At 38.4% G+C, this 27,653-nt stretch overlaps 3 protein-coding genes across 9 annotated transcripts in view; 1 reads left to right on the top strand and 2 right to left on the bottom strand.

The window, feature by feature from the left end:
- Positions 1–18,214, bottom strand: part of zbtb34 (zinc finger and BTB domain containing 34) — an 83,996-nt gene extending 65,782 nt beyond the window's left edge. The window contains exon 1 of one of the 2 annotated variants that reach the window (XM_072565851.1): positions 18,164–18,214. The gene's annotated coding sequence lies outside the window, so the exon portion shown is untranslated. Of the gene's footprint in view, positions 1–18,082 lie in introns of both variants that reach the window. The other variant, XM_072565852.1, reaches the window with a different exon arrangement.
- zbtb43 (zinc finger and BTB domain containing 43) lies at positions 2,854–18,222 on the bottom strand. 4 transcript variants are annotated; one of them, XM_072565856.1, is made up of 3 exons: positions 18,164–18,206; positions 15,360–15,431; positions 2,854–10,820 (listed from the first exon to the last, which is right to left on the bottom strand). In XM_072565856.1, exons 2-3 carry the CDS (start codon positions 15,399–15,401, stop codon positions 9,384–9,386), a joined length of 1,479 nt encoding a protein of 492 aa, XP_072421957.1. In that variant the 5' UTR covers positions 15,402–15,431; positions 18,164–18,206; the 3' UTR covers positions 2,854–9,383. The 4 variants fall into 4 exon arrangements, with proteins under 4 accessions (XP_072421957.1, XP_072421956.1, XP_072421958.1 ...); XM_072565855.1 differs by having other exon boundaries at positions 18,083–18,164; XM_072565857.1 differs by lacking the exon at positions 15,360–15,431 and having other exon boundaries at positions 18,164–18,222.
- Positions 17,939–27,653, top strand: part of LOC140469387 (uncharacterized) — a 198,995-nt gene continuing 189,280 nt past the window's right edge. For 2 of the 3 annotated variants that reach the window (XR_011956086.1, XM_072565859.1), the window contains exons 1-2: positions 17,939–18,100; positions 25,959–26,052. The gene's annotated coding sequence lies outside the window, so the exon portion shown is untranslated. Of the gene's footprint in view, positions 18,101–25,906; positions 26,053–27,653 lie in introns of all 3 variants that reach the window. The other variant, XM_072565860.1, reaches the window with a different exon arrangement.

Raw genomic sequence — 27,653 nt, 5'->3', positions numbered from 1 at the left:
ATTCGCTAATCAATTCTCATTCCATCTCCGTTAATTATTCCCATGTGCTTTATTTTTGCCCACTAGCCTCTTACGTGGACCTTTAACAGTTTTCTGAAAACCCAATACACCACATCACTTTATCTATTCTACAAGTTATATCCTCAAAAAACTCAAATAGTTTTGTCAAACATGATTTCCCTTTCATAAGTCCATGCTGACTTTTTAAAATATCAACAGAATTAGACAATGTCTTGTTATCACATCCTTTATCATACTTCTATCATTTTACATAATACTGAGTTATGGTCTATAACTCCAATTTTCTCCCTTTTTTTAAAAATTAAAAATAGTGGAGTTACTTCTGCCCCCTTCCAATCTGTAGGAACTATTCCCAGAATCTAGAGAATTTTGGAACATAGCAAACAACTCATTCACTATCTCTATGCCCACCTCCTTTAGTATTCAGGAACGTAAATGATCAAGCCCTGGGGATTTATCCAATAGGTTTTTTTAAAAAACCATTAGTAATTTCCATAAATTCCTTATACTCAATAGATCCTCATCTCCCTACCATTTCTGTGAAGTTATTTGTGTCTTCTGCAAAAGTTAATGCTTAATTGTTCTACTATTTCCTTGATCTCCCATAAGCAATTCTGCCATTTCAGACTGTATGGGACCGACCTTTATCTTCATTAATCTTTCTTTTTACATATTTTTAGAAATAGACTGTAAAAGCTTCTATGTGCTCCACAAATTTACTGTCACACACTATTTTTCTCCTCTTAATCAATCTCTTGGTCCTCATTTGCTGAATCCTAAACTGCTCTCAGTTCTCAGGCTTGCTACTTTTTCCAGCAACCTTAACTGACTCTCTTTAGATCTAATAACCAATCTACTGCAACCAACTCTTGCCTCATCTTCATAGTTTCCTTTGTTTAGATTTAGGACCCAAGGTTTAGATTGGACTTCTTTAACTTTCTATCCCAATGAGGAATTCTATCACATTATGGTCATTCTTCACTGAAAGGCTTTGTACAGCAAGATTAATAGTTAATCCCTTCTCATTGAACAATATCAAGTCTAAAATAGCTGTATCCCTAGGTGCGTAGCTAACATTATTACACATCTTCTTTCTTCAAAGTTTGTGCGAAGATTTGTAGCTTGGGTGCTCGTTGTTGTGGTTCTGTTCGCCAAGCTGGGAATTTCTGGTGCATACGTTTCATCCCCACTGTCATCCTCAGTGCTTGGGAGCCTCCTCTGAAGCGCTTCTGTGATCTTTCCTCCGGCATTTGTAGTGGCTTGAATCTGCCGCTTCTGGTTGTCAGTTCCAGCTGTCCGCTGCAGTGGTCGGTATATAGGTCCAGGTCAATGTGCTTATTGATTGAATCTGTGGATGAGTGCCATGCCTCTAGGAATTCCCTGGCTGTTCTCTGTTTGGCTTGGCCTATAATAGTAGTGTTGTCCCAGTCAAACTCATGTTGCTTGTCCTCTGTGTGTGTGGATACTAAGGATAGCTGATCGTGTCATTTCGTGGCTAGTTGGTGTTCATGGATGCGGATCGTTAGCTGTCTTCCTATTTGTCCTATGTAGTGTCTTGTGCAAAGGACTAGCCACACTACCATACATCAAGAGCATTTCCGAGCTGACAGCCAGACTACTGCGACCACTAGGACACATAACAGCACACAAACCAACAGCCACACTCAGACAACTCATCAGGACAAAGGACCCGATACCCAGCATGAGCAAAACCAATGTAGTGTACAAAATCCCATGCAAGGACTGCACAAAACACTACATAGGACAAATAGGAAGACAGCTAACGATCCACATCCATGAACACCAACTAGCCATGAAACGACACGACCAGCTATCCTTAGTATCCACACACGCAGAGGACAAGCAACATGAGTTTGACTGGGACAACACTACTATTATAGGCCAAGCCAAACAGAGAACAGCCAGGGAATTCCTAGAGGCATGGCACTCATCCACAGATTCAATCAATAAGCACATTGACCTGGACCTATATACCGACCACTGCAGCAGACAGCTGGAACTGTCAACCGGAAGTGGCAGATTCAAACTACTACAAATGCCGGAGGAAAGACCACAGAAGCGCTTCACAGGAGGCTCCCAAGCACCGAGGATGTCACCTCGACAGGGGACGAAACAACTGCACCAGAAATTCCCAGCTCGGCGAATAGAACCACAACAACATCTTTTTTGGACTATGACTTCATTTGCTGCTAACCTCCTTTCCTCTGCCTTCCATATTTGCTTTCTGATCTTCCACCTTTACTTCTATCCCGGTTTCCATTTCTTATGTCTCCCAGCTCAGGTTCACATCCTCTTGCTACTCTAGTTTAAACTCTTACCCCAGTTCTAGTGAACGCCACTGCAAGGATAACATTCGTGCTCCTGCTGGGGTGCAATACATCCAGTTTGAAGAGGTTTCATCTTCCCTAGAATCAGTCCCAATGCTGCCGGAATATAAATCCTCTTCCTGTACCATTTCTTCAACCTCATATTCATCCGTCCATTTTCCTGACCTTGGTTTCTTTAGCACGTGACATTGAGAATAATCCTGAGTTATTATCGGAGGTCCAGCCATTGATTTCCTAGCTTGCCACATTCCATTTGCAGGATTCCACTCTCTTTTTAGCGATGTCATGGGTACTGATGTACACCTTGACCTTTGACTGTTCACCCTCCCACTTCAGAATGTTCTGCAGTCACTCATTCAAATCCTTGACCTGGCATCAGACAGACAACAGACCATTCTGATGCCATGTCTGCAGCCAAATAAACATCTATCTATTCCCTTTACAATAGACTTCCTTATCACTATTACTTTCAACTTTTTTGTTTGTACCCCTTCCACCCCTCACCCATGCAGCCATTTGTGGTGTTACAGTCTTGGTCTCTCAGGGAAATCCAGAGAGAACCATCTCCCCCAGTAGTATCCCCAATGAAAATATCTATTCAAGGGAGATCTGGATCCAGGGTACTACCTACCTAGTGTTTTTTACTCTGGTGCTCACCCATTAACTTTCTGCCCATGTACTCTGTACCTGTATTGTGATAGCCACACTCTACAGCTATCCACAAATATCTCAGTCTTGTGGATGCGCCAGCAAATACAATCACTGGTCCAGCTTTAAAACATGTGTTTTGAGTAGCTGCTGTACAGTCATTCTGACTTCCCACATCACACAGGAGAGTATTCCACCTAGTTAAACTACCCTGCTTTAACATTATCCCCCTTTAAGTTCACTTCCTCTAGTTTAACAAATGTCAAATACATGTTAGAGAACTTATCTTAGCACTATTACTTTAAACACTACTCAATCTAAACTAAAAACCAGATTTCTTTTCAATTCAAATTGAAATTCAAAGTCCTGTTATTTTGGGGAAAAAAAGTGGAACAAGCCAACAAGCAAATCATCCAAGTCCGTTTACATTTATTATACTCTATGTAGTGATACAAACAGTCACAGTTTCTTCTATGAGAAGAAGTTAATACTCACAGCATTGGCACTTGAAATAAACAAGCCATATACTGTTTACTTATCAGAATATAAAGAGAAGATTAAACCACAAAAAGAAAAAAAATAGATTCACATAATAGCTGACATTATTGTGGTTAGTTTCAGTGTAAATTCACATTGACAGCACTTTTTAAATAACATTAGACAAAACATGAACACTTATGATATAACAGTTAATAAACAACTTTGATATCAATTGCTCAGAAAGAATGACCATTTATATTTGAAAACCTAACGACATAGGTTAAACAAACACAGAATATCATGTAGTGACCCACTTGATTTTAAAACTAGATTTGAAGACAATATCAATTTGATGCTTCTTTTTTTTAATATTTTTCTGATACACAATGGTATTGGAGCATTGCAATATTTCAAAAAATATTGCAGTGTTTGCCTTGCATTTTGCTAGAAAGGTCAAATGACAAGATGCATTATGAGTCAAAATTTTCTAAATGCACAGCTTCTTTACTTTTTTTAAAAAATGGTAGTCTCATTGCTAAACATATTTTGAAATTTTATTTTCTAAAGGAAGGAATTTAAGGAAGGAACTAAATAGGCTTTTCAAAGGCTTCATCTTCTCCTTCCAAAACAGGCACCGAATTAATAGCATTATGATTTATAGGTTGAAGAAAATTGCGAAGGAAACAAAGTAGTTTGAAGGCCAATTATATAAACATTACTATTCATAACATTATACCAGAGAGAGCAAAACTACACAGATCTCCTGAATCATCATACAGACAAGGAAAAATTGCATTCTTGTTGCTTGACCTTTCAAATCATTCAAAAATGCTGTTTATCTACTCAAATTGAGGCTCTGTGCTATATACATTTTGTAATAGCTAATAAAAATAAAGAACCAGGATCTAGAACTAAAGATGCAATTATGAAACAAAAGCCTAATTAATCACCTTATATTCAATGATTATATTGTCACAAATAGCGTAGTACACAAGCAACAATCACACAATAGTACATTCTGAGCATTTTGCTATACAGTACCTTAATTCGGTATCATGGTTATTCCCTTAGTCATTCATAATGACAAGCTCAGTACCAGAAATGTGCTTAATGTGCATGGTACTTTTTGTGGATATCTGAACTTATGACTTTCAAAGCTTAGCCGTGTTAACACATAGATAACAATACTTTGACACAATGGGAAACCTGACAAACTAATGATGTGCAATAGAGAGGAATTCTTAAATTTACTGAAATTCCACTTGGCATCAAAAAAATCTATAGTAAATACATTTCACACAACCTAAGTTTGTTGCAGCTAGCACTTGAAACGTTTACATCTGATATTTGGTAGCATTACAACATACAGTTTTACATAGCCTTTACATAGACAGGATAACTGCCTGAAACTCACTGTATGGAGTTATACTGAATATTTATCACAGAAAAGGTCACATTTTTGAAGTTATAATACGAGAATGTCTTTCAAAAGATGAGCAAGTCAATTATTGCAACTACTGTAATTCACTGATCAAATGCTTCAAAGTATATTTCTGCAATAAGTCCTTTGTTAGTAACCAATCAATTATGCCTTGGAAAACAATAACTGTTTTAACTCATCATTTTTATTATATATAAAAAGTCTAAAATCAATTATATTATTCTATGATATAATAAACTATCAATTTCAAAATCTGAAACTAAAATTCTGTAATCTAATAAAATAATCAGTGCACATTTACTTACCACCTTTGTTACACTTAATTTTAGATTATTTCAAATAAAGATGAAAATGGCTAATGGGAGAAATGATGGAACAGTAATGGATTCAAAATACTATTTTGAAGTTGTTAACAAGTTTTAGTTGAAACGTAGTCACTTATTATTCCATGTTGCCAATAGTATTTCCAAACCAGTTTTTCCCAATGTTACTGTTATATTACACAAAGGTATTGCTCCCGTAATATATCCATTGTGATGGCAGCAATGGCATTTGCAAAGCCAGTATAAAATGAGAACATACTATGATTAGTGACAGCAATAAAACCTTTTTCAGGAACAGAGAACATGCAGGTATTTTGGGGTGATGGGGAATCAAATTTTATTCCATTTGTCGTAAAAATTCATCAAAGGATATCAGAAACATACAGAGTATCAATCAAATAAAGACTATATCTTAAATAAGACAATGCCACAAAATTAGCTTTGTGCAATTAGGTGCAGGTTGTCATAACGAAGAAACTGTTTGTTGCAAAACAGTTTAGTTTCCTGTAATACATCCACATAGAATCATTAAAGTTCAAGTGTGAAGCAGAGTATTCAGTGTCGTATATAAGTGCTATTTCCCTAAGCCAAAATAAATACTTTCATTCCATTTCCCTGGTCTTGCTGTACTGACTGCTATTTAGTCTGCGAAGACAGTATATTGAAGGTTGGAAAGTGGGCTTGGAGTAAGAAACGGGATTGGGCAGGGGGGAGAGAGAGAGAGAGATACACAAGGAGAGAGATAGAAAGAAACTGAGTCACTGATCGAATATGCAAAGATTTACCAAATGTCAAATTTGTACCTTCTCATAATGAACGCTAAGTAAAGATAATCTGTTGGAAGCTTTCAGTAAAACACAATAGCAAGTAAGTGATTATAAAAGTTGTTTTGAGCTGGTCTATTGGAAACCAGTTTAAAATGAGAATGAATTAAGTCTAATAATATTAAATCACTTAGCCATGCACTACTGACAACAAAAATCCAGTATCCCTCATGAACTGTATATTTTTAAAATGGCACTTTACAAATCATTACTAGACTAATTTAATGTTCACAAATAAATTATTAAAATATACAAATGAATCAAAAGCTACTAAATGGTGGGATATAAACTGTGTTGACATTTTGTTCTCAGTCCTTCTTTTTCAAAAAAAAAGGTTAAATCATGCAAGTGTGTATGATTCTGACACGGACTATTGTGGAGAAAGTGTTGAATAAGCTCAAATAGCCCATTACAGTGTATCCTTTTATTTTATTTCAGAATTAACTTGTTACTAGAAAAGGACACGCAATGGAATTCAAAGATTAAACATCATTTCAATTTCCATCTAATCGTCAAGGCACAAACAGATCCCTTCTTCCTCTCTCCCCATACTAATCAAATTGTCCACGACGTTTGATAAATCCTGCTGGTACTGGAAAGGCAGACTCCGGTCATTCATATCGCTAATTCTTTATGTGATCCTATGTACGTACTTACGAAATCAGCCACTAGAAGTTTCAATACTTGAGGCTAAGCAACAACCCTTAATTGAAATACAATGGAGTAGACTTTAAACTTGCTACTTGGCCAAGAACCTCATATTCCAGGTTGGCTATCTGTTAGGGAAACTGCCTGATTTTCATATCCATTCAAACCAACAGCAGCGAAAATTGGCTACCCAACCCCTGTTTGAAAAATCAGCTAATCTGCAATGTCAATTTTATGCCCAGATTAAAATCAATGACAAATTTATAATTTAGATTACCTACCTATTTCACCTCAAGTTTACCGTTCAATTTAAGATACAGCTGTGATTCACAAAGGTTGCAGTTTTAAAAAGCAAATCAGTTTAGATTCTTGATAACGGGAAAAAATTATAGTCAACAAGTCCTTCCCTTCTTATGGCACACACTACTTAACAAAACCCAGAAAATCTGGGCAAAATTAGAAATCTTCAAATCTGTATTCGGACATTTCTAAAGTTTGGACAGTTTACAATTCTGCAACTTGTCAGGAGAGAATACTGGCAAGCACGCTGCTTATCCATTTGGTCAATGTCAACCAACCCCCACTGAAAACCTATGTTTCCACATCCCACCAATGAATCAACCTAGCTGATCCATTAACAACATTCTAAAATTCCAAGCTCAGACAACAGATTAATATCTGCTCTCAAATTCACAGCAAAGTGTTTCAGAGCCAAACTACCTAGTGACTCAACTTAGAGGATGAATGGATATGAATACACAAGTAGCAGTCCTCTATGGGTACCACTTGCAAATACAGAAATCCTCAGTATCCACAAAATCATGAATCGCAAATTCACCACCAAAAAATAAGTTAACAAAAATCAAAACAGTGGACAAAAATCATGTTTTCTGCTATATCTCAACATATTTTTAATGCTCTCCAGTGAATTCCATTATCTGCAGGGGTTCTCGGGTACAAAACCCTCATGGATACAGAGGAATGCCTGTATTGAGACTTTCTAGAAAAGGTATAAAAACTGTAGCAGACTGGAAGCACTATATTTGCAATAATATATATTGATCACATCACTTCAGGGTCAAGGTGGTTTATAGCTCACTATTGCTACATTTATTATAAATTAAAATTCAACTGTTTGCAGTCTTTTGTAATCTAAAATCCCAAAGTACAGGTATTTCATACCAAGATTGCCTTTAGTCCTCCAGCCTAATTATGGTAATGTAAATCACTGAATGGATGTATAATTGTCAAGTGTTTCATTCAGACAGAACATCGCTGGCCATTTTCAAGAAAACAACTAACTTTAGATACTTTCCTATGCACGTTTACAAGATATTGATTAACTACTGATTGGACCAAAAAGCTGTATTATTGAATCCTGCATTCTCAGCTTTGGTTGCTGGAAAACAATCTTTTGTCTCACTTGTTTATTCCTATCCTCTTTCCTCCAAAAACTGTTTGTCTTATTATTGGGTCACAGTTTCAAGGGCCTATGTCTGTATGAGCAATGTTTAATTGAAAGGAATCTTCTACTTACCAGACTAATAATTGATGATTTAAACCACCAATAAGATAATCATTATCCAATACTTGTGTTCAATATTTACTGTGCCAAAGATATAACAACTGCAAATATATACAGTATATAAATAAAAAATACCTATCAATCGACTATCTTCATTACTGTCAATCTGCTGTATGTTTAGTTATATAAAGCCGATATCAACTGAGACAAGTATGAAGTACGCACTGCTACTGTGTCAAATATTCCAATATTACTCAAAGCTTTTCATGAACTGTTGTTCTCATCATCCAACATCTCAAACAAGTCTTGTCGAAAGTTCAGAAGCTTTCATGTAATTTGCATTTCTATGCTGTCTGCAAACTAACCGGTGGCCTACTCATACAGATCACATTTAGAACTAATTAACACCAGAGGTCTTAGTTTACCACTTACCACTAAATCATAAGACCCAGGTATAATTTTGTTGTTCAGAATTAGGTTCAACAACAGAGCAATTTAAGTGTAATTGCAATGACAGTACCCTTTTCAACCTTCAAGTACAACATTCTAGATTGGTTACAGAAAAGGAGGCCATTCGGCCTGTCATGTCCACACAGACCCTTTGCAAGAGCAAATGATTGTAGACAATTTTCACTTTTAGGTTTAATCACTTGCATGAAAACCAAAGTCACTTTAAGCTGCTACCTCAATCCCCTGTTACAAAGAATTGCCTTTGTTAGTTGAACAGCATTTCTACACATAATACTTCCAGTCTAAATTTAACAGTATTGGTGTGCAAATGCAGCATACAACATATTAGCAAAATACCATTCAAAGTCTATTCTTGGTTTTGCTTTTCCTTCTTTCCATTCAGTTTTATATGTAAGACTCAACTCTTCATTTCGATTTGCCAAAGATCACAATTGTGCAATACTTAAGTGTAACATGACTGGAAAAATGTTTTGGTCAAATAAGTGTTGTTATGGCACCAACACAGTTCAACTGATGCCCAGGCTGTCACTACTGAGACTGTTGATTTTCTACTGGATATGAGAACACCACTAAATGAGTCAAAAGCACTTCAAATGTCTTCACTACATAAAGTACCTTATATCATTCAATGAGCCAGTTGGCCCATTTGCTTTGTCAGCGAACATCAGGTACCTGATACAGCTTAGTGCATGATGTCACATGACGATGAAAACTGTCTCGCCACATGAATTTCTTACTGCAGATGTGGCACTCGTATGGTTTAATGCCAGTGTGGATCTTCATGTGGCCAACAAGATGGTGCTTCATTTTAAATTTCTTACCACAAACACCACAGCCGTAAGGTCGAAGACCTAGATGCATGCTCATGTGCCGATCTCGCTGACTCTTGTGAGTAAAATTTTTGCCACATTGACAAGGGTAAAGTTTGTAAACAACAGCTGTAAAACCAGAGTGCGAAGTCTTTTCGCTGACACCCGTTCCTAGTTCAGCTTCAACACCATAGCCTGGCAATCGATTCACCTGCATTTCAGCTGCCATTAAAGGGTCCTGATGGTGCGCACTGACATTTATCTCTCCCCGGTCAGATGAAAATTCATCCAGTGATGAACCATAGTAATCAACCTGCTCATCATAAGAACTACGTTCAGGACCATCTTTAAAAATCTCCTGGGTTTTGGCAGCAACAACATTAAAGCTGTCATCAATGCTGGAAGATTGGATCACTGGTTCAGCCTGAGTAAGATTTTCTGATTCAGAGATACGTTGCTCTTCAGCAGTAGGGCATGATGTTCCATCACCATAGTCCTCTTCAAATTTCTCTTGCTTCACATACACCCACTGCTTGTGAGGCATTATACTAGGTCGACTATAGATTGGCCTGGTATATGGATACTCTATAGTATCGCTTGCTCCTTCCTCACCATCCTGACTGCTCATTTCTGCACTTAAATGATCATGTTCCCCAGAGGAATTGCTAGGCAGGTTGTCATGATCCATTAATTGGGGTGGTGACATGTCATCCTCTTTGGGGCTGTCTTCGCCATTTTCAGCCTTTGAATCCCCATTCACACTTCTATGAAACTCAGGGTGCCCCACAGCCCCAAGTTCTGAAGGTTCTACCGAACCATTGAAATTGCTGCTGCTAGGTGACTGATGATCATTCAAATGATTAGACTTCTGGCAATGAACTGCTGGGCACACTTTTAAAAGTTCTGTACACTTATCTACAACATGCCACATTTGAAGAAAGCTTGCCACTGTTAAGTAACTAACAATGTCAGTGGCTGGCAGTACAAGTTTTCCTGTGTAGCAAAACAACAAAACATTTTCAAATGCCTTTGGATTCATTACATCTGGTAGAAGGATTCGATTACTGTTCTTCAGTAGTACCTGATCACAAAAATAAGGTGAAGTGGCAGCGAGGACAGCCCTATGGGCTCTGAATAAATGGCCCTGAACTTGAATAGCAATGTCACATAACTGTCCCTCTTGACGCTGTTGGTTTAACTTCTGTAGTAGAGTATTTGTAAAATTTGGGAATTCCACATGAAAAAAATTAGTTGCTAGCTCCATCGTGGATGAAAGCATGTACTGTTCAAAACATAAGACAATAAATATGTTAAACATGATTTTTGGAAACTGTTAATGTAATGCTGATATTCAAAAAAGGTCAATCTTAGCCTCAGAAACCTTTTGTTAAACAATTGCTCTCAAGCAAAACAGCCATATTGAAGGTCAGAAATAAAGCCTAAAAGAATTACAAGCAGGGTGGTTGTACATGGTTATTTTTTGAACTGGAGGCCTGTGACAAGTGCTGTGCCACAAGGATCAGTGCTGGTTCCAATGCTTTTTCTTCATTTACATAAATTCTTTGGATACAAATATAGAAGGCATGGTTAGTAAGTTTGCAGGTGACACCAAAATTGGTGGTGTAGTGAACAGTGAAGAATGTTATCTCAGAGTATAACAGGATCTTGATCAGATGCGCCAAGGAAGTTTAATTTACATAAATATGTTGCATTTGGGGACGACAAACTAGGGCAAGACTTATACATTTAATGGTTAGGCCCAGGGAATGTTGCCAAATAAAGAGACATAGAAGTGTAGGTGCACCATTTCTTGAAAGTGAAGTCGCATGTACACAGGGTGATGGAGAACACATTTATCATGCTTGCCTTCATTAGACAGTGTATGGAGTACAGGAATTGGATTTCATGTTGTGGCTGTTCAAAACACTGATGAGGCCATTCTTAGAATGCAGCATTCAATTCTGGTTTCGCTGCTATTGGAAAGTTGTTGTTAAACTTGAAAGAGTTCAGAAAAGATTCACAAGGATGTTGGTGGGAATGGAGGTTTGAACAATAGGAAGAAGCTGAATAGGCCGGTGCATTTTTCCTGGAGTATTGGAAGCTGAGGGGTGACCTTCTAGAGATTAATAAAATCATGAGGGGCATGGATAGGGTGACTAGCCAAGGTCGTCTTCCCAGGTAAGAGGGCTAAAACTAGAGGCCAAAGATTTAAAGTGAAAGGGGAAAGATTTGAAAGGGATCCGAGGGGCAACCTTTTCATGCAGAGGGTGGTGCATGCATAGAATGAGTTGCCAGAGGAGGTGGTGGATGTGGGTACAATTATAGAATTCAAAAGGCATCTGGATGGCTACATAAATAGGAAGGGTTGAAAGGGATATGGACCAAATGCTAGCAAATGGGACAAGGTCAGTTTCGGATATCTGGTCAGCACGAACGAGTTGGACTGAAGGGTCTGTTTCTGTGCTGCATAAAACTCATGACTCTATGACACAAATCAAATCCAAGATCTTTTCTCTTAGCTTTGAAGATCATGTTTAGGCTGACTTCTTCCCATTGAAGACATTTTATAGTGACAGAGCTAAAAGTGGTAGGGTTGGGGTTAGAACTCCATAAATGAGAATAAACAGTGACAAATTATATAATGCGCTGAAATAATTAAAACATGCATAATTATAATTTGTTTTTTAAATTAAGGATATATGCATTCAACAATCAGGAAACTCAACAAATGGAAAGATTTATGATCTGTCTACATCCACACTCAAACAGGCTTCACCTCATATTGATATTGCTATGATATTTAAACCAATTTCCAGATTAAAAGTGACAGTGCACCATTTTATTGGGTGTGTGCTGAAGTAATCATATGTATCTGTTTTTGTTATTTCCAGAACAAAGTACATTTTAATGTTAAATTAGAGTTGTTGGTATTTAAGAATTGGAAGTATTAGGTTCTCATTTGAATAATGAACCTTAAAGCAGTTATATATTTGTTTACAGCAATTATTTTAAATCAAATGATATCAAATTGACCCAGTGTTAAATAAACGCTGTTAAAATTTTTAATTTTTAATTAAAGGTACGTATTCCATCCCACCCAAATCTGTCTCATGCATGTAGAAATGCAATGTCATGAACACTATTTTCCATTTCAAAATGCATTTCCCATTATTTATTTTTAAATTCTGATTTTACTTTCACATTTCTTACGTAATTTTATAGATAGCATGAGAATTCATAGGTTAGTCAAAATGCTGGCAGATCCAAATCTCCCTAAGGCAAAATAAAATGCTAATTGCATACAGTTACTTACACTTGAAATTATTTGTACAAATTATATTCAATTCCTAATGCAAAGATCCTTGAACCTCCACTTTTATGGACTGTAAGGCAAATATGCCAGTAAGGAATTAGTTCCAGTGAGAGGGGAAACATCTAAATTTACCATTGTAGTTTAATTTGGAAATAAAACATTGGTTTGAATTTTGATCTGAAATAGGGCTGCAATTAGACAGTTTCAAATCTAGAGTTTTCACTATGGAAATACTCATACAGATGAACGTGTAAAATAATGCCAAGTGACAGTTTTGTACATCTTTAGGGCAGGACTGCAGTTTTGATGAGCTGGCTAACAATCTTAATATAACTGTCATGTAGTACATAACACGTTTCAAAATTCACAACACTTCTTTTCCAGATTTAAAATGATTTGGATGAAAATTCTTATTTGCAGAACTGAGCCATGTTGAATACATATAATATAAATTTATGATTATGTTTCTTAGTTCTTGGTCTTATTCATTTCATGATATTAGTTTGAGGGCCCAAAAAAAAACAGGAAGCAGAAGTAGTTTACCTTGTAATATTCTGACAAGCTGAAAGCAATAAAGGTTAAAACCAAATACATTTCCTCCCCTTCCGATGTTCCAAAATGACTGCTCCATCAATTTTATCCCAGTCGATTCTTCCTCACCACAAGTCATGGTTTTTCTTCCCTACCATCTTCCCATTCAAATGCATGAACTGCAACATCCATCTTTTCAATTCCTCCATTTCCACTCTTTTTGCCCAAACACACTTTCCAGATTTACTCATACAACACGTTATGCAGTAATGTACTCTCCTCTACGACGGGGAGACAAAATGCAGATTAGATGATCACTTTGCTGAACAGCTCCGTTCTGTCCACTTACCTGACATGGAGCATCTAGCTACTTGTCACTATAACTTACTGTCCCATTTCACTTTGATGTCTCACTGCTTGGGCTCCTACACTGTTCTAATGGAGATGGAGTTGGAGGAAATGCAGTTCATTTATCTAACAGGCTTAAAAATGTGGATAATTTGGACACCAGGTTATGTGCCAGAATCACTTGGGATGGAAAATATCTGAGTTGGAGTGTGGGATCAGGATCACTATCAGTATATGACTGATGGACAGTTCATACACTGTCTTCTACCTGCACTTTTCTCTTGTCTCAGCCCATAGCACCTAAAATTTGCAAAGATGTGTCCCTAACCTTCCAATATTCGGCTATAAACATTTATACTTTCTCCAGATTTATCTTTAGTTCCATTAATCTTTTTGGTCTCATACTATTGTCCCCTCTACCATTTCATAACTTGAACCAAAATATTAACCCCATTTCTTTCCACAGATGCTTCCTAATTTGCTCAGTATTTCCTGCGTTTTCATATTAATTTAAAATTAAAATTTGCCTTCATCTAGCTATCATTAACTTTATTAACTGACGTAAAGAAGAATTATGAATTTATATTAATTCATCACTAGGAAGCAAATTTTAAAATCTATGGATGGTCTTTGAATAGCTTCGCATGACATGCCTTTTGAACAGCACAGTTGTACGTTGGTTCCCATTCAATCTCCAATATCAATGATAGAGTTTTACCAGCAATTTCATTTGGAATTGGGTTCCAAATTTGCTCATTTGTGCGTGATTCGAAAATCACAGCAGTTAAACTCCTCATATTTCAACAGAATGTATGTTTGTAATTCAATTTAAAATTCCCCATATCAAGGGTGCCTTAAGTATCAATCTCTTATGGTTAGTCTTGACTGGTGTCAGGATCTCTTTGCTTCAATGACACTGGAAGAACTACTGTTGATCTGAACCTGCCTCAGTTTAAGTTCTAAATAAGTGGCCCTGCCTGCACACCCTTGGCTTGAATTGCTGAACACCCATCCCACATGTGTACTGTACTTAATTCAAGAAATATTACATAGCATCTAAATTAAACTCATTCTTTCCTAAGGGTCAACTGGAATTCTTCTCTCAGTCATTCTACACAATACATAATCTTCAAGCTTGTTGTTATGCAATAACTAATTTATGGTGCTCTCAGTTTAACTTTATTAGTGCCCATGTTGGCTACTGAAGTAATAACACATCTCATCATGGGCTCTAACACAAACAATCTTTTGATCATACAGTATCATTTGTTATTTTGTTTTAACCAATTTCCCTATGTCCACCAATTCTTGCAAATTCCTCTTCCCTATAGCCAAAGGGTAGAACACTATAACTGGATCTATGTCAGAAATTGTAATAACGTGAAAACCATGTCCTACTGTTGAAATTAGAGGCATACCTAAAAATCGAAAATCAAAACAATTATGTTTATCCTTGAGATGGCACAAAACATTGTGGCAAATTGTTTTGTTGACCTGACTAACAGCACTGTAAAATAACTTGCATGTGGCTAACCAAATATTGTATACTGCCATTAGCAGGTCTCTATGTTCACAGTACATTTCAAGAGATCTGCATTTTCATGAATAATCAGTAGAGTATATTCCTACCCCATTGTACTGCAGAAGATTCCTTGTTAGGTACTGCACCATCTCCAATAATTCCAGGACAAGGAGTCCAAGCTGCAGAAAAATTCCACATAAAAGCACCAAAACTGTCTCTTTACATCAGCTAAGAAAGGAATGCCAAAAACTACCCAGATATCAGATTTTCAACATTAAAACTGGACAATTTCATCCAAACACAGATTACAAACTTATTTTTTCATGGAACTGGCATCCAAGCAATTTACCCTCAAATAATAGGCAAGAATCTACCAAGTTAGTATTGGCATATAATTCAAATGTTCCACGCAGATGACTCTATTTTCTGCAGATTATAATTGGATTCCCTTATATTAACAATATGGAAGTAAACTTATTGGTGCAACCACTCTGAGAATACTGAGTAGAATTATGTCTCCCACAGTCCTGTGAGCAAAAGATTGCTTGCAGGATTGGAGGGTTTGACGGACAGTGAGAATTTAAATAGATTAAGAACGTTCTTACAGATAAAAGGATCAGAGGGTGACACAACTGCTCTGCTTGGAATTCTTAAAACAAAAACCTAGACAATGTAGGCCACAAGAGCAATTTCACCTTAGGCAGACATAGAACCAAAGGATATGGTCTATGTTAGAGAGGATTTAAATTCAAAAATCATTTGAGGAAATACTGTTTCAATGATTTTATGACCAAAAGATGTTACAGATTTTTTTTAAGAGATGGTGGAAATGGTACTAATTATTCAAACATAAATTAAAATGATTTTCAGAAAATGACATTTTGGAATGCATTATACAAGTAATTTAAGACATCAATTGGTTATTCACTAGGTAAGATTGCAATCTTCGACTTCTATCAATGGCATTTGCATTTTTCTTGTGTCAAATCTGGGCTTGTTGGAGATTGATCACAGTGTTCAATCTCCAAATTTATTGTTATTATATCTTGCATTTATGAGGGTGGTAGAAAAACCCCAGATGGATCTTGGTCTTTTGTCATTTCATAATTTGTATGTTCCTATTCTTAACCATCCTCGGAAGATAGTGATGGTGGACCGTGTTCTTATAAATTAACAGGACCACATTTGGAACAGGGATTCACCATTAAGCATAACATTAATACAGTTAAAAAAAAATGCTTCATGTTAAGTTGTCCTTGATCTCAAATCATTCTTCTGTAATTAAATTTCAATGTTCAGTAAAATGAAAACAGAATTTTCTAAAGCTCTACCTAGAGAGGTGAATGGAGTTTAAGCTTCAAACTCTGGTTAAAGTCGAAGGTTAAGTTATGAGTTTATGGCAATTGAGAGAATGCACTTGAAGGTCTGTGATTAACAGTGTGTCAGGATTTCAAAGCACAGTCTGACTTAGCCTTGCATTTGAGTCCAAACGATTCAATATCAATGATCAGAATCTAACGATCACATTTTGCTTCATTCTTAATTGACATAGTGATAATAGACAAAGTTTCTTATATGTTAAGCATATCAAAATCTTTTCTTTGCAAGGAAATCTTTCACTAACTTGTTTTAAATCATACTTATAACTGGGTGAGACTGAAGATTTCTATCAAATGTCATTGGAGTGTTCTCCATGGCAAAGCCTTGACCAAAGTCTACTTGCCAACCAATCAGCACAATCCTACTACAGTATAAAATGTTATTCCCTTTTATACTGTTATTCATGTAAATTGTCCTGATGAGTGAAAGTCAAAAAGCATCTTTTTTTCAGCAATACTCAAAATGTAAAGTGACAAAGATGGTAAGAAGTAACATTATCCAATATTCAGCTGTTCAATAAAACATTACCAGATGAACATTTGGCAAATTGGTTGAAATGTATTCTTTATGGAATATAAGAAATTACAAAACTTCTGAAAAGTCTCACCAAAAGAACTTGTATAATTAGAGAACATCACATTCACATGAAATATGCAATGAAGAACAATGATAGTTTCTCGGTAAATCACTTCCCAAATAGCTAAGAGGTACTTTTTGACAATTCCATCGCAAAACCTCCATACTCAAAAAAAATTGCTAAATGTAAAACAACGGAAGAATCTCTTTTTTTTTCATAATGAATAGCGCAAGTTTCCAAAACAACCTACTTGTTAAGATCAAAATTAACAAAGAAACTCTCCTATCCTTTTGAACAGTCTATTAAAGTTGGTATATTTGCAGATGTCCAAATTAGACTAGAAGTCAACAAATCCTTGTCATATGGGTACGTAACTGCATACTCCTCGGGAAATAATAATTGAACGAAATAAAAGGAATGGTGATTGGGGGGCGGTGGGAAGCGTGCCACCCAGAAGTTTCTTCACAGCTGACCAGGTTGACACTAACTGGAAAACCAAGCCCCGCCCCGTCCCCCAGGGCCGCAACGACCCGCCCTACTCGACATCTGATTCGCCAGCCACCCACCCATCAGGTCATCCCGCCCACTTTCCAGGACCCCGCGCGACCCTATCCGACGAAGGGTCTGTCCCTCAAAGCGCAGCCAGCCAATCAAAGCGGTGATCCGCCATCTCCGCCCCCACATCCCCAACAACCACACACGCTCGCGCGCTCCGGCTCGAGACGTCAACAACCCTCTCTCCCTCTGTCTTTCTTGTGCTATGGGGCCTTGACAACCTCACGTCAGCCGGGGCCGAGGGAGGACAGGGACAAAGCGAGAGGACGGGACGGGCCTGGCCTACCAGTCAGACAGACAGCGGTTCCCTTCACTCACCCCGCGACGCCGCTGTCGGTATGGTTTTGTGGAGCGTGCCCCCGGACCGGGAGAGTTGAACCCGCACTCCCTTTCGCTCACCTGTGAGCTTCCCTTCACCTGATCCCTCGCCAGCAGGGCCTCGACACCCCGCGCCCACGTCATCTGCTCACGTGACTGCTGCCGCACGCACTCCGTGTAAACAAACGGGCCGCGCTGGCGCGCATGCGCACCAGCCCCTTCAGTCTTTCATAGAACAACACAGTACAGTAGGCCATTCAGCCCTTCAAGCTTCCTCTTCTATTCAGTATGATCTCTATCTCAATACCATATTTCCGCCTTCGCTTCGTACCTTTGATGTCATTTCAATCTAAACAAGTAGCTAGAATCATAGAATCCCTACGTAAATCTTTCTCAATCGCTGAAGGAAGCAGGATGGTTGATAAATAGAGAAATTAAGAACAGGAGAAAGTTATTTGACTGAAGGAATTTTTGCTCATCTCAGCCTTAAATGGCTTGTTATATCTTAAGATTGTAGCTCCTAGACTCCTCAACCCAGAAAAAAATTCATCTGTGTATGTTTTTTTAAATTTTAATTTCCACCAGAGTCTATCCTACTCACTGCATATGATGTGGCAGTGTTGGTGTTGGACTGGGGTGGACAAAGTTAAAAATCACATGACACCAGGTTATAGTCCAACAGGTTTATTTAGAAGTACTAGCTTTCAGAGTGCTTCTCCATCAGGTAATGAGTGGGGTAGGATCATAAGACACAATATATAGCAAATGATCACAGTGTCATGCAATTAAAACGATATATTGAACAAACTGAGATTGCTATTAAGTCTTTCATCTTTTAGAATGGGTTGCAGATTTCGGTTCATTAATATGTAAACCCCAAAACTTCTTTTAAGTCATATTCTTGAGATAACTTAAGATTTTATTTTTAAAAGTGACATCTCAGCCCAGACAATGTATTAAAGGTGCGAGTCTGTCAGTATCCCAATCTTGAGTCAGACTTGTTTTGTTTCCAAAGTTGAAATTTATAAATTGTTACATAGATTGACTGCCTGCAGGTTGTGTGCTTTTTGAGCAAAGATAGAATGTATCTGCAACTACAATTCTGCAAATGCAAATTCGCCCCATAGACTTGTATACGTGTATGTGTGAATGTGAGGGAGAGAGTATGTAAGTGTGCGTGAGAGTGTGTGTATACATGTGTGCGTGCTTGGTAGAGCGTGTGTGTGAGTGTGACAGAGTATAAGCCTGTGAGAGGGTGTGACTATGGGGTTGTATGTGTGTGTGTTTGAGAGAGAGCATGTATATGAGAGAGGGTCTGTGTGAGTGTGTACGTGTGCTTGTGTCGGTGATTGGTTAGTGGGATCACCTGTAGTGTGACATGAGCCCAAGGTCCAACTTGAGGCCATCCTCATGGGTGCTGCACTTGGCTATCAGCCTCTGCTCCTCCACTCTGCGAAGTCTGCCTTGGACGATGGTTACCCAAAGATCTGAGGCCGAATGTCCCTAACCGCTAAAGTGTTCCCCGACTGGGAGGGAACATCCCTGTCTGGCGATTGTTGTGTGGTGTCCATTCATCCCATTGTCATAGTGTCTACTTGGTCTTGCCAATGTACCAAGCCTCAGGGTGTCATTGCCTGTAGTGTACGAGCTGGACAACATTGGCTGAGTCACATAAGTACCTGTTGTATACATAGTGGGTGGTGTCCCCACGTGCAATGGTGGTATCCATGTCGACACTCTGACACGTCTTGCAGTGGTTGTCAAGACAGGGTTGTACGATGTTGTCCTGAAGGCTGGGCAGTTTGCTGCGAGCAATGGTCTGTTTAAGACTTGGCGGTTGTTTAAAGGCGAAAAGTGGAGGTGTAGGGAAGGTCTTGCCAAGGTGCTTATCCTCATTGATAATGTGTTGCAGGCTGTGAAGAACATGGTGCAGTTTCTCAGCTCCTGGGAAGTATTGGACAATGAAGGGTACCCTATCGGTTACACACGCATACAAGCCTATGGGGTGAATTTGCACTTGTACAATTGTATTTGCAGATACATTCTATTTCTGCTGAAAAAGCGCACAACCTGTAGGCAGTCGATGCAGGCAGTCAATCCATATAATATTTTAAAAATTCCTACTTTGGAAATAGAATCAGTCTGACTCAAGACTGGGATACAGACAGTCTGTAACCTTTAATACATTGTCTCAGCTGAGATGTCACTTTTTAAAATAAAACCTTAAGTTATCTCGAGAATGTGACTTAAAATAAGTTCTGGGATTTACATATTAATGAACCGGAACTTGCAACCCATTCTAAAATATGAAAGACTTAACAGCAATCTAGCTTATCTCTCCACGCTTCAGGCTCACTGCCTTTATTCCTGATGAAGGGCTTTTGCCCGAAACGTTGATTTCGAAGCTCCTTGGATGCTGCCTGAACTGCTGTGCTCTTCCAGCACCACTAATCCAGAATCTGGTTTCCAGCATCTGCAGTCATTGTTTTTACCTCAGCAGTCTGGGTCTGTTCAATATATCGTTTTAATTGCATGACACTGTGATCTTTTGCGATAAATTTTGAGTACAGGAGTTGGGAGGTCACGTTGCGGCTGTACAGGACATTGGTTAGGCCACTGTTGGAATATTACGTGTAATTCTGGTCTCCTTTCTATCGGAAAGATGGGAAACTTGAAAGGGTTCAGAAAACATTTACAAGAGTGTTGCCAGAGTTGGAGGATTTGAGCTACAGGGAGAGGCTGTACAGCCTGGGGCTGTTTTCCCTGGAGCGTCGGAAGCTGAGCGGTGGCCTTATAAAGGTTTACAAAATTATGGGGGCATGGATAGGGTAAATAGACAAAGTCTTTTCCCTATGGTCAGGGAGTCGAGAACTAGAGGGCGTAGGTTTAGGGTGAGAGGGGAAAGATATAAAAGAGACCTAAGGGGCAACTTTTTCACACAGAGGGTGGTACGTGTATGGAATAAGCTGCCAGAGGAAGTGGTGGAGGCTGGTACAATTGCGCCATTTAAGAGGCATTTGGATGGGTATATAAATAGGAAGGGTTTAGAGGGATATGGGCCGGGCACTGGCAGGTGAGACTAGATTGGGTTGGGATATCTTGTCGGCATGGACGAGTTGGACCAAAGGGTCTGTTTCCATGCTGTACGTCTCTATGACTCTATATTTATTCTTTGCTTGAGCCACTTCCCACCTTAATTCATCTAACTCAAATTTATCTTCTTTTCTTCTCTCCCTCATACACTTAACTAACTTATTCTTAAACACATGAAATGCATTTTATGACCCGACTGGGTGGAATGTATGCCATGCATATTCTGCACAGTGTCAGCTTACAGTTACACTAAAGAGGAAACCTGAAGGTCAGTTAGTCTTTCTTACTGTTGGAAGTACGCTCCTCAGGAAACAAATGAAACCACTTCTGTTTTATTTTTAAATTTAACATGTGTACCTAAACATTTCAAAAAGTGATGTTGCTATCTGGTAAGATACTTAGCAAACTTCTGAGGAGGAATCAGAATTCTGTTTGATATACAAACCAGTGAATCTTGTGAATGACACATATTGGTCTGACATTTCTTGTACACCTCAGATCAGTGCTCCACTATGTTTAATTCCACTGCTATATTTTTAACTGGATTTTCCCACGTATGAAAATGTGTGAAATCACACATGAGCAATGACACAGTCAGATTCCAGTTCCCTCCTTTTTTATATTTTGAAAGAACACCACATTTCTGATGAATGACTCTGATCAGGGCTGTTTCAGAAATGCAGGAACATATAGGTCCCTCATAGTGCAAGGTAGTTCAGGGAAAGAAAGCCACACTCCCATTTCTCACAGGCAGTCAGTTTGACAGCTCCTGTGAAAGGATATGTACATGAGGGTAAATATGAGATTGGGGTGCCACCAAGATGGAATACCAATTGGGTAGGATGTAGGCTGCCAGAAAAGTAGGATGCCAGGTGTGTAAGGTGAAAAGGCAGATAGTGGGAAGGAGCCAAGGAAGTGATGGAGTGTATATGGTGGGGCCGGGATAGATGATAGATGGATGGGGGTTGTCCCAGGGGAGTGAGTGTTGGTAGGTTGAGACTTAAGTTTAGCAGTTACTCAGGAATTAGACTAGGGCCTTATTCAGAATCGTAGAGACATAGAGACATAAAGCACAGAAACAGACCCTTCAGTCCAACTCATCCATGCTGACCAGATATCCTAGATTAATCTAGTCCCATTTGTCAGCACTAGACCCATAACCCTCTAAACATTTCCTTTTCAGATATCCATCCAGATGTCTTTTAAATGTTGTAATCGTACCAGACTCCACCACTTCTGCTGACAGCTCATTCCATACATGCACCACCCTCTGCGTGAAAATGTTGTACCTTAGGTCCCTTTTAAATCTTTTCCTTTCACCTATGCCCTCTAATTCTGGACTCCCCTATCCTGGGGAAAAGACCTTGACTCTTCTCCCTATCCATGCTCCTCATGATTTTATAAACCTCTATAAGGTCACCCCTCAGCCTGTGACACTGCAGAGAAAATAGCCCTAGCCTATTCAGCCTTTCACTATAGCTCAAGCCCTCCAACCTTGGCATTTTTTCTGAACCCTTTCACGTTTCACAACATCCTTCCTATAGCAGGGAGACCAGAATTAAATGCAATATTCCAAAAGTGGTCTAACCAATGTCCTGTACAGCTGCAACATGATCTCCCAACTCCTATACTCAATGCACTGACCAATAAAGGCAAGTGTACCAAACATCTTCTTCACTACGCCCCCCCTGTCTACCTGTGACTCCACTTTCAAGGAACAATGAACTTGCACTCGAAGGTCCCTTTGTTCAGTAACACTCCCCAGGGCCTGACCATTAAGTGTGTAAGTCCTGCCCTGATTTGTCTTTCCATAATGTGGCACCTCACATTTATCTAAATTAAAGTGAATCTGCCACTCCTCAGCCCATCTGATCAAGGTCCTGTTGTACTCTGAGATAACCTTCTTCGCTGTCCACTTTATGTCCAATTTTTGTGTCATCTACAAACTTACTAACTATACCTCCAATGTTCATGTCCAAATCATTTATATAAATGATGAAAAGCAGTGGATCCAGCACCAATCTGTGTGGCACATTGCTGGTCACAAGCCTCCAGTCTGAAAAGCATCCCTTCACCACCACTCTCTGTCTCCTGCCTTCAAGCCAATTTTGTATTCAAAAGGCAAGTTCTTCCTGTATTCCATGTGATCTTACCTATTCCATTTGATTTAATCCATGAGGAAATTGTCGAATACCTTACTGAAGTCCATAGATCACATGAATTGCACTGCCTTCATCAATCCTCTTCATCACTTCTTTAAAAAACACAATCAAGTTAGTGATAAATGATTTTCCATGAACAAAACCATGCTGCCTAATCAGTTCTTGTGTTTCGAACTATATGTATATCCTGTCCCTCAGAATCCCCTCCAACAACTTGCCCACCACTGATGTCAGGCTCACCGGTCTATAGTTCCCTGGCTCTTTCTTACCACCTTTCTTAAGTAATGGCATCACGTTAGCCAACCTCCAGTCTTCCGGCACCTCATCCATCTATCTTGTCTTGAATAACTGTTTACATCAGCAGAATCCCCTGAATTCCCCAATTTAAATGGAGTCTTTTGGAGAGTTCCAGTTGCTCAATTGTAATCTTCAATTTTTCAGGCAATTTCCATGAAGTCTGTTATGCCAGGGATTTTTCTGCTCCTCAGATGTTGCCTGAACTGCTGTGCTTTTCCAACACCACTAATCCAGTTTTTACCTATTCCTCAAGATCCCATTGTCTCTCCACTGCATTTTCAAAGTGCCATTTCCTTGTAAGTACTTTTTTCATCACAATGCAGTGGAGTCTGAGAGTGAGATATGTAGCAAGTAGAAGGTACAGGAAGCAGGATCGACAGTGAGCCACACCATGCAATTTTTCTTTGTTAATTTGAAATTTATTTTATAAGTTATTTCTTTACTATTTTAGGAGTGTGTAATGTTTTAATGTTGTTTTTCTAATCAGAAAGGTCCTACAGATATAACCAAAGCTTTTACATTGTTTTTAATGGGAAACTGTGATTCAATTAAAGTCAGTTCACGTAAACATTCACTTTTCATGAAACCAGCCACAAGCTGTCAAATAAAGGATTGCTATACTTTTGTAAAGGTACTTTAGGGGTATCTACTGAACATTTGCTGACTTTTATCCCTAAACCATAGGTCAATTCTTGTGTCTTTACAAGTCATTTGATAGATCTCAGTTTACCATTAGGAAAAATGGTTTTCCAGATAAAAAGGTAAATGGAGCAGCAAGTAAGCAAAGACTAATCATGTTCTTATCTTCTGGGTCCTTAGGAGCAACAGCCAATACTTACTCCTCTGGAACATTTGAGCGATATAACAAATGGACTCTGTAAAGCAATTAAAAAACAACACGCCTGGAAACAACTGAAAAGTACATTTTCAAAAAAATCAAAGGAAAGGATTTAACTATATGTGAGATAATCTCAAAAATGGATGACAAACTGTGTGAAGCCAAATGTAATCCATCTGATTATCATTTTGGTCGTTGAAAGATTGAGCAATTAGGAAAAGCAATTATCATGAAATCCAAAGTGATTCTTTAATCACAGACTATTATCTTCAAGATGTTGAACAATAATTTCATTCAGAAGCTTATGGCCAGGAGGAATACAATGCTGATGCAGAAGTGTTGGGTCTCCCTCTTCCTAAAAGAAAATGTTTTTTCCCTCACAGTAGGTATTTATTGTGAGAGGAATGATACTTTGCAAGTTTGTTTTAAATGCATGATCATTATAGACTTCTTCTTTGAAGCAAATGATTGCAACATTTAAGAGGCATTGGATAGGTATATGAATAGGAAGGGTTTGGAGGGATATGGGCTGGGTGCTGGCTGGTGGGACTAGATTTGGTTGGGATTTCTGGTCGGCATGGACGGGTTGGACCGAAGGGTCTGTTTCTATGCTGTACATCTCTATGACACTATTAAGTGTATAAGTCCTGCTAAGATTTGCTTTTCCAAAATGCAGCACTTTGCATTTATCTAAACTAAACTCCATCTGCCACTCCTCAGCCCATTAGCCCATCTGATCAAGATCCCATTGTAAACTGAGGTAACCTTCCTCCAATTTTGGTGCCATCTGCAAACCTACTCCTTCAATAAATTAGTTAAACATGATTTCCCATGACAAAACAATGTTGGTTCTACCTGATTACCTTGAACTTACTAAGTCTCCTATTAGAATGGTTTCAATAACAGCTTCCTCATGTTCCCTGTGAAAGATTTTAAGCTGGCTGGTCTGTAGTTTCATGTTTTCTGCCTCCCTCCCTTCTTGAACAAAAAGAGTTACATTAGCTATTTTCAATCTGGAGGAATCTTCCCTGAATCCAATGTGTCTTGGAAAATTAAAACAACACATCAATCATTTTGTTGGCGACTTTGTTTAAGACCCTAGGATGAAATCCATCAGGATCTGGGTTCTTGTCAATTTCCAGTTCCAACAATTTGCTTAGTCCTACTTTCCTGGTGAATGTAATTTTCTTGAATTCCTGCTTCCCTTTCAATTCCTCATTTACAGCTATTTCCAGGATGCTACTTGTATTCTCTCTTGTGAAGATTGACTAAAAATATCTATTCAATTCATCTGCCATCTCTTTAGCCTCCGTTACTAATACTCAGGTTCATTTTCTTGCACCAACGCTTACCAAGTCAACTCTTCTTTTCTAAATGACTGTAGCTGAGGAAGGGTCACCAGACCTGAAATGTGAATTTTAATTCTCTTCACAGATGCTGCCAGACTCACTGTTCCACCAACCACTGTTTATGTTCTCTCTAATAGCCAATGTTGGTCAGTGAAGATAGTCTGAGGCCTTCAGCAGTGACCTGCATCAGCCAATGTCAGCCACTAGATAGAACTCTGATCAATCTAAAAGGTAAATGGTATTTAAAAACAAAATGTTTATTGTATTGTATCATGTATTTATTTTATATTTAATTATGCATTTTATTTTTTCAATTATTTCAGCTGCAAATGCATAATGTTATTCCTGTAAAGTACAGTATTTCAAATTTTACATGAAAGAAATGTTTGAAGGAACCAAACTCTGGCTTTAACAATAATTTCTATGGGAACACATGATTCGATTAAAATTGCTTCACCTCAGATTTGTGATTTGTAGGAAAGCAACCTCAATTTTATGTCAGGATTTATTTTTGTGCTTGCCTTAGCCAGATTTTACAGTTGTCAGGTTGATAAGAGCATATGGACAGCGCAGCAGGAATAAGCCATTTTACGTTCATGGTTTCCACCCCAATGTGGGAGGATGTCCTGTTTTCAAGAGCTGCTGGCCAGTCAGATGTCTAATCCCACTGGAGATAGGGTCACTCATGGGGCGACAGTCAGTTCCAGCAAGGAATAGCACTGGAAACTGCACAACTGTGTAAGTGGGGCATCTTCATTGTAGCTAGCCAAACAGGGCCCCTGCTGGACCCTAATGTAATATTAATATCATCTTTCTTGACCATTCCATTGTCTCTAAATTGTCTAACTGCTTGTCCAACATCCAGTACAGGTATCCCCCGCTTTTCGAATGTTCACTTTACGCAATTTTGCTTTTATGAAATAGCTACATTAGTACCTGTTTTCTCGAATCTGAAGAGAGTTCTTGCTTTTATGAAAAACGACGATACTTTTTCCCATATAAAGCATGCACCTTCGCTTTGCGCCATTTTTGGCTTGCGAACGATTTCCTCAGAACGCTCTACGTTCAGTTAGCAGGGGCTACCTCTATTGAATAAGCAGGAATGTTTCCCAATTAAAAATTGGGTAGACTGAAACTCTTGTCTTTGGTCCTTACCATAAATTCCATTCGTTGATTAGAATTGATCAGTAAATATAAAGGGGGGACTAATGTGTGGAAGGAGCAGTAAGACTGAGTAATTAACAAACTCTACTACAAAGAAAGGTGTGTTGTTTTCTGTCTCATCATGTGGCTTACATTTGATTGATCGTCTCTTGGTCTGGCAAATTCTCAAATCTAAAAATCTCATCCTTGTTTGCAAATCTCTCTAGGGTTTTACCCTGCACAAACTCTATATAATTCTCATAAAAGCCTTAAATATCTCTATATGCGTCCAATACTGGACTGTTGTACATCTTCAATTTTGATCACTCTGTTATTGATGGCCTTGTCTTCATCTGTCTAGGCCTTAAGGTCTGAAATCTTCTCCTTAAATCTCTTTGTCTCTCCACATCTTTCTCTCTTTCTTTAAGACAGTTTTGTTCCATGCTTTTGGCCAATTGTCCTGTTACTTTATTATGTGGCTTCTATGAGATTTCTGTTCGATGCAGTTCAACAAAGTACTTTGGGTGTTTCACTTCATTATAGGTACTACACAAGTGCAACTGGTTGTTGATCTGCTGCGTTCCTCTTTGCTTATCAGGCTCTAAGCCAAAAAGATGAACAAATTCAGATCATTGCTAAAATGATAAAATAGTTTTGTTTTTCCTCTTGCTGGTCTCTTGTTCACAGTG

The sequence above is a fragment of the Chiloscyllium punctatum genome, chromosome 49 (assembly GCF_047496795.1).
Source record: "Chiloscyllium punctatum isolate Juve2018m chromosome 49, sChiPun1.3, whole genome shotgun sequence".
Taxonomy (NCBI): domain Eukaryota; kingdom Metazoa; phylum Chordata; class Chondrichthyes; order Orectolobiformes; family Hemiscylliidae; genus Chiloscyllium; species Chiloscyllium punctatum.
Note: the sequence above shows the minus strand (reverse complement) of the source record. Positions and strands in the feature narration are given on the sequence as shown.

What these genes read in the sequence shown, in the direction of transcription:
- zbtb43 (XM_072565856.1), bottom strand. Translation starts at nt 15,401, where the DNA reads ATGGTGCAGTACCTAACAAGGAATCTTCTGCAGTACAATGGG. An exon ending in ATCTTCTGCAGTACAATGGG is followed by an intron (nt 10,821 to 15,359) that starts GTAGGAATATAC and finishes TGTTTTGAACAG; the next exon opens with TACATGCTTTCATCCACGAT.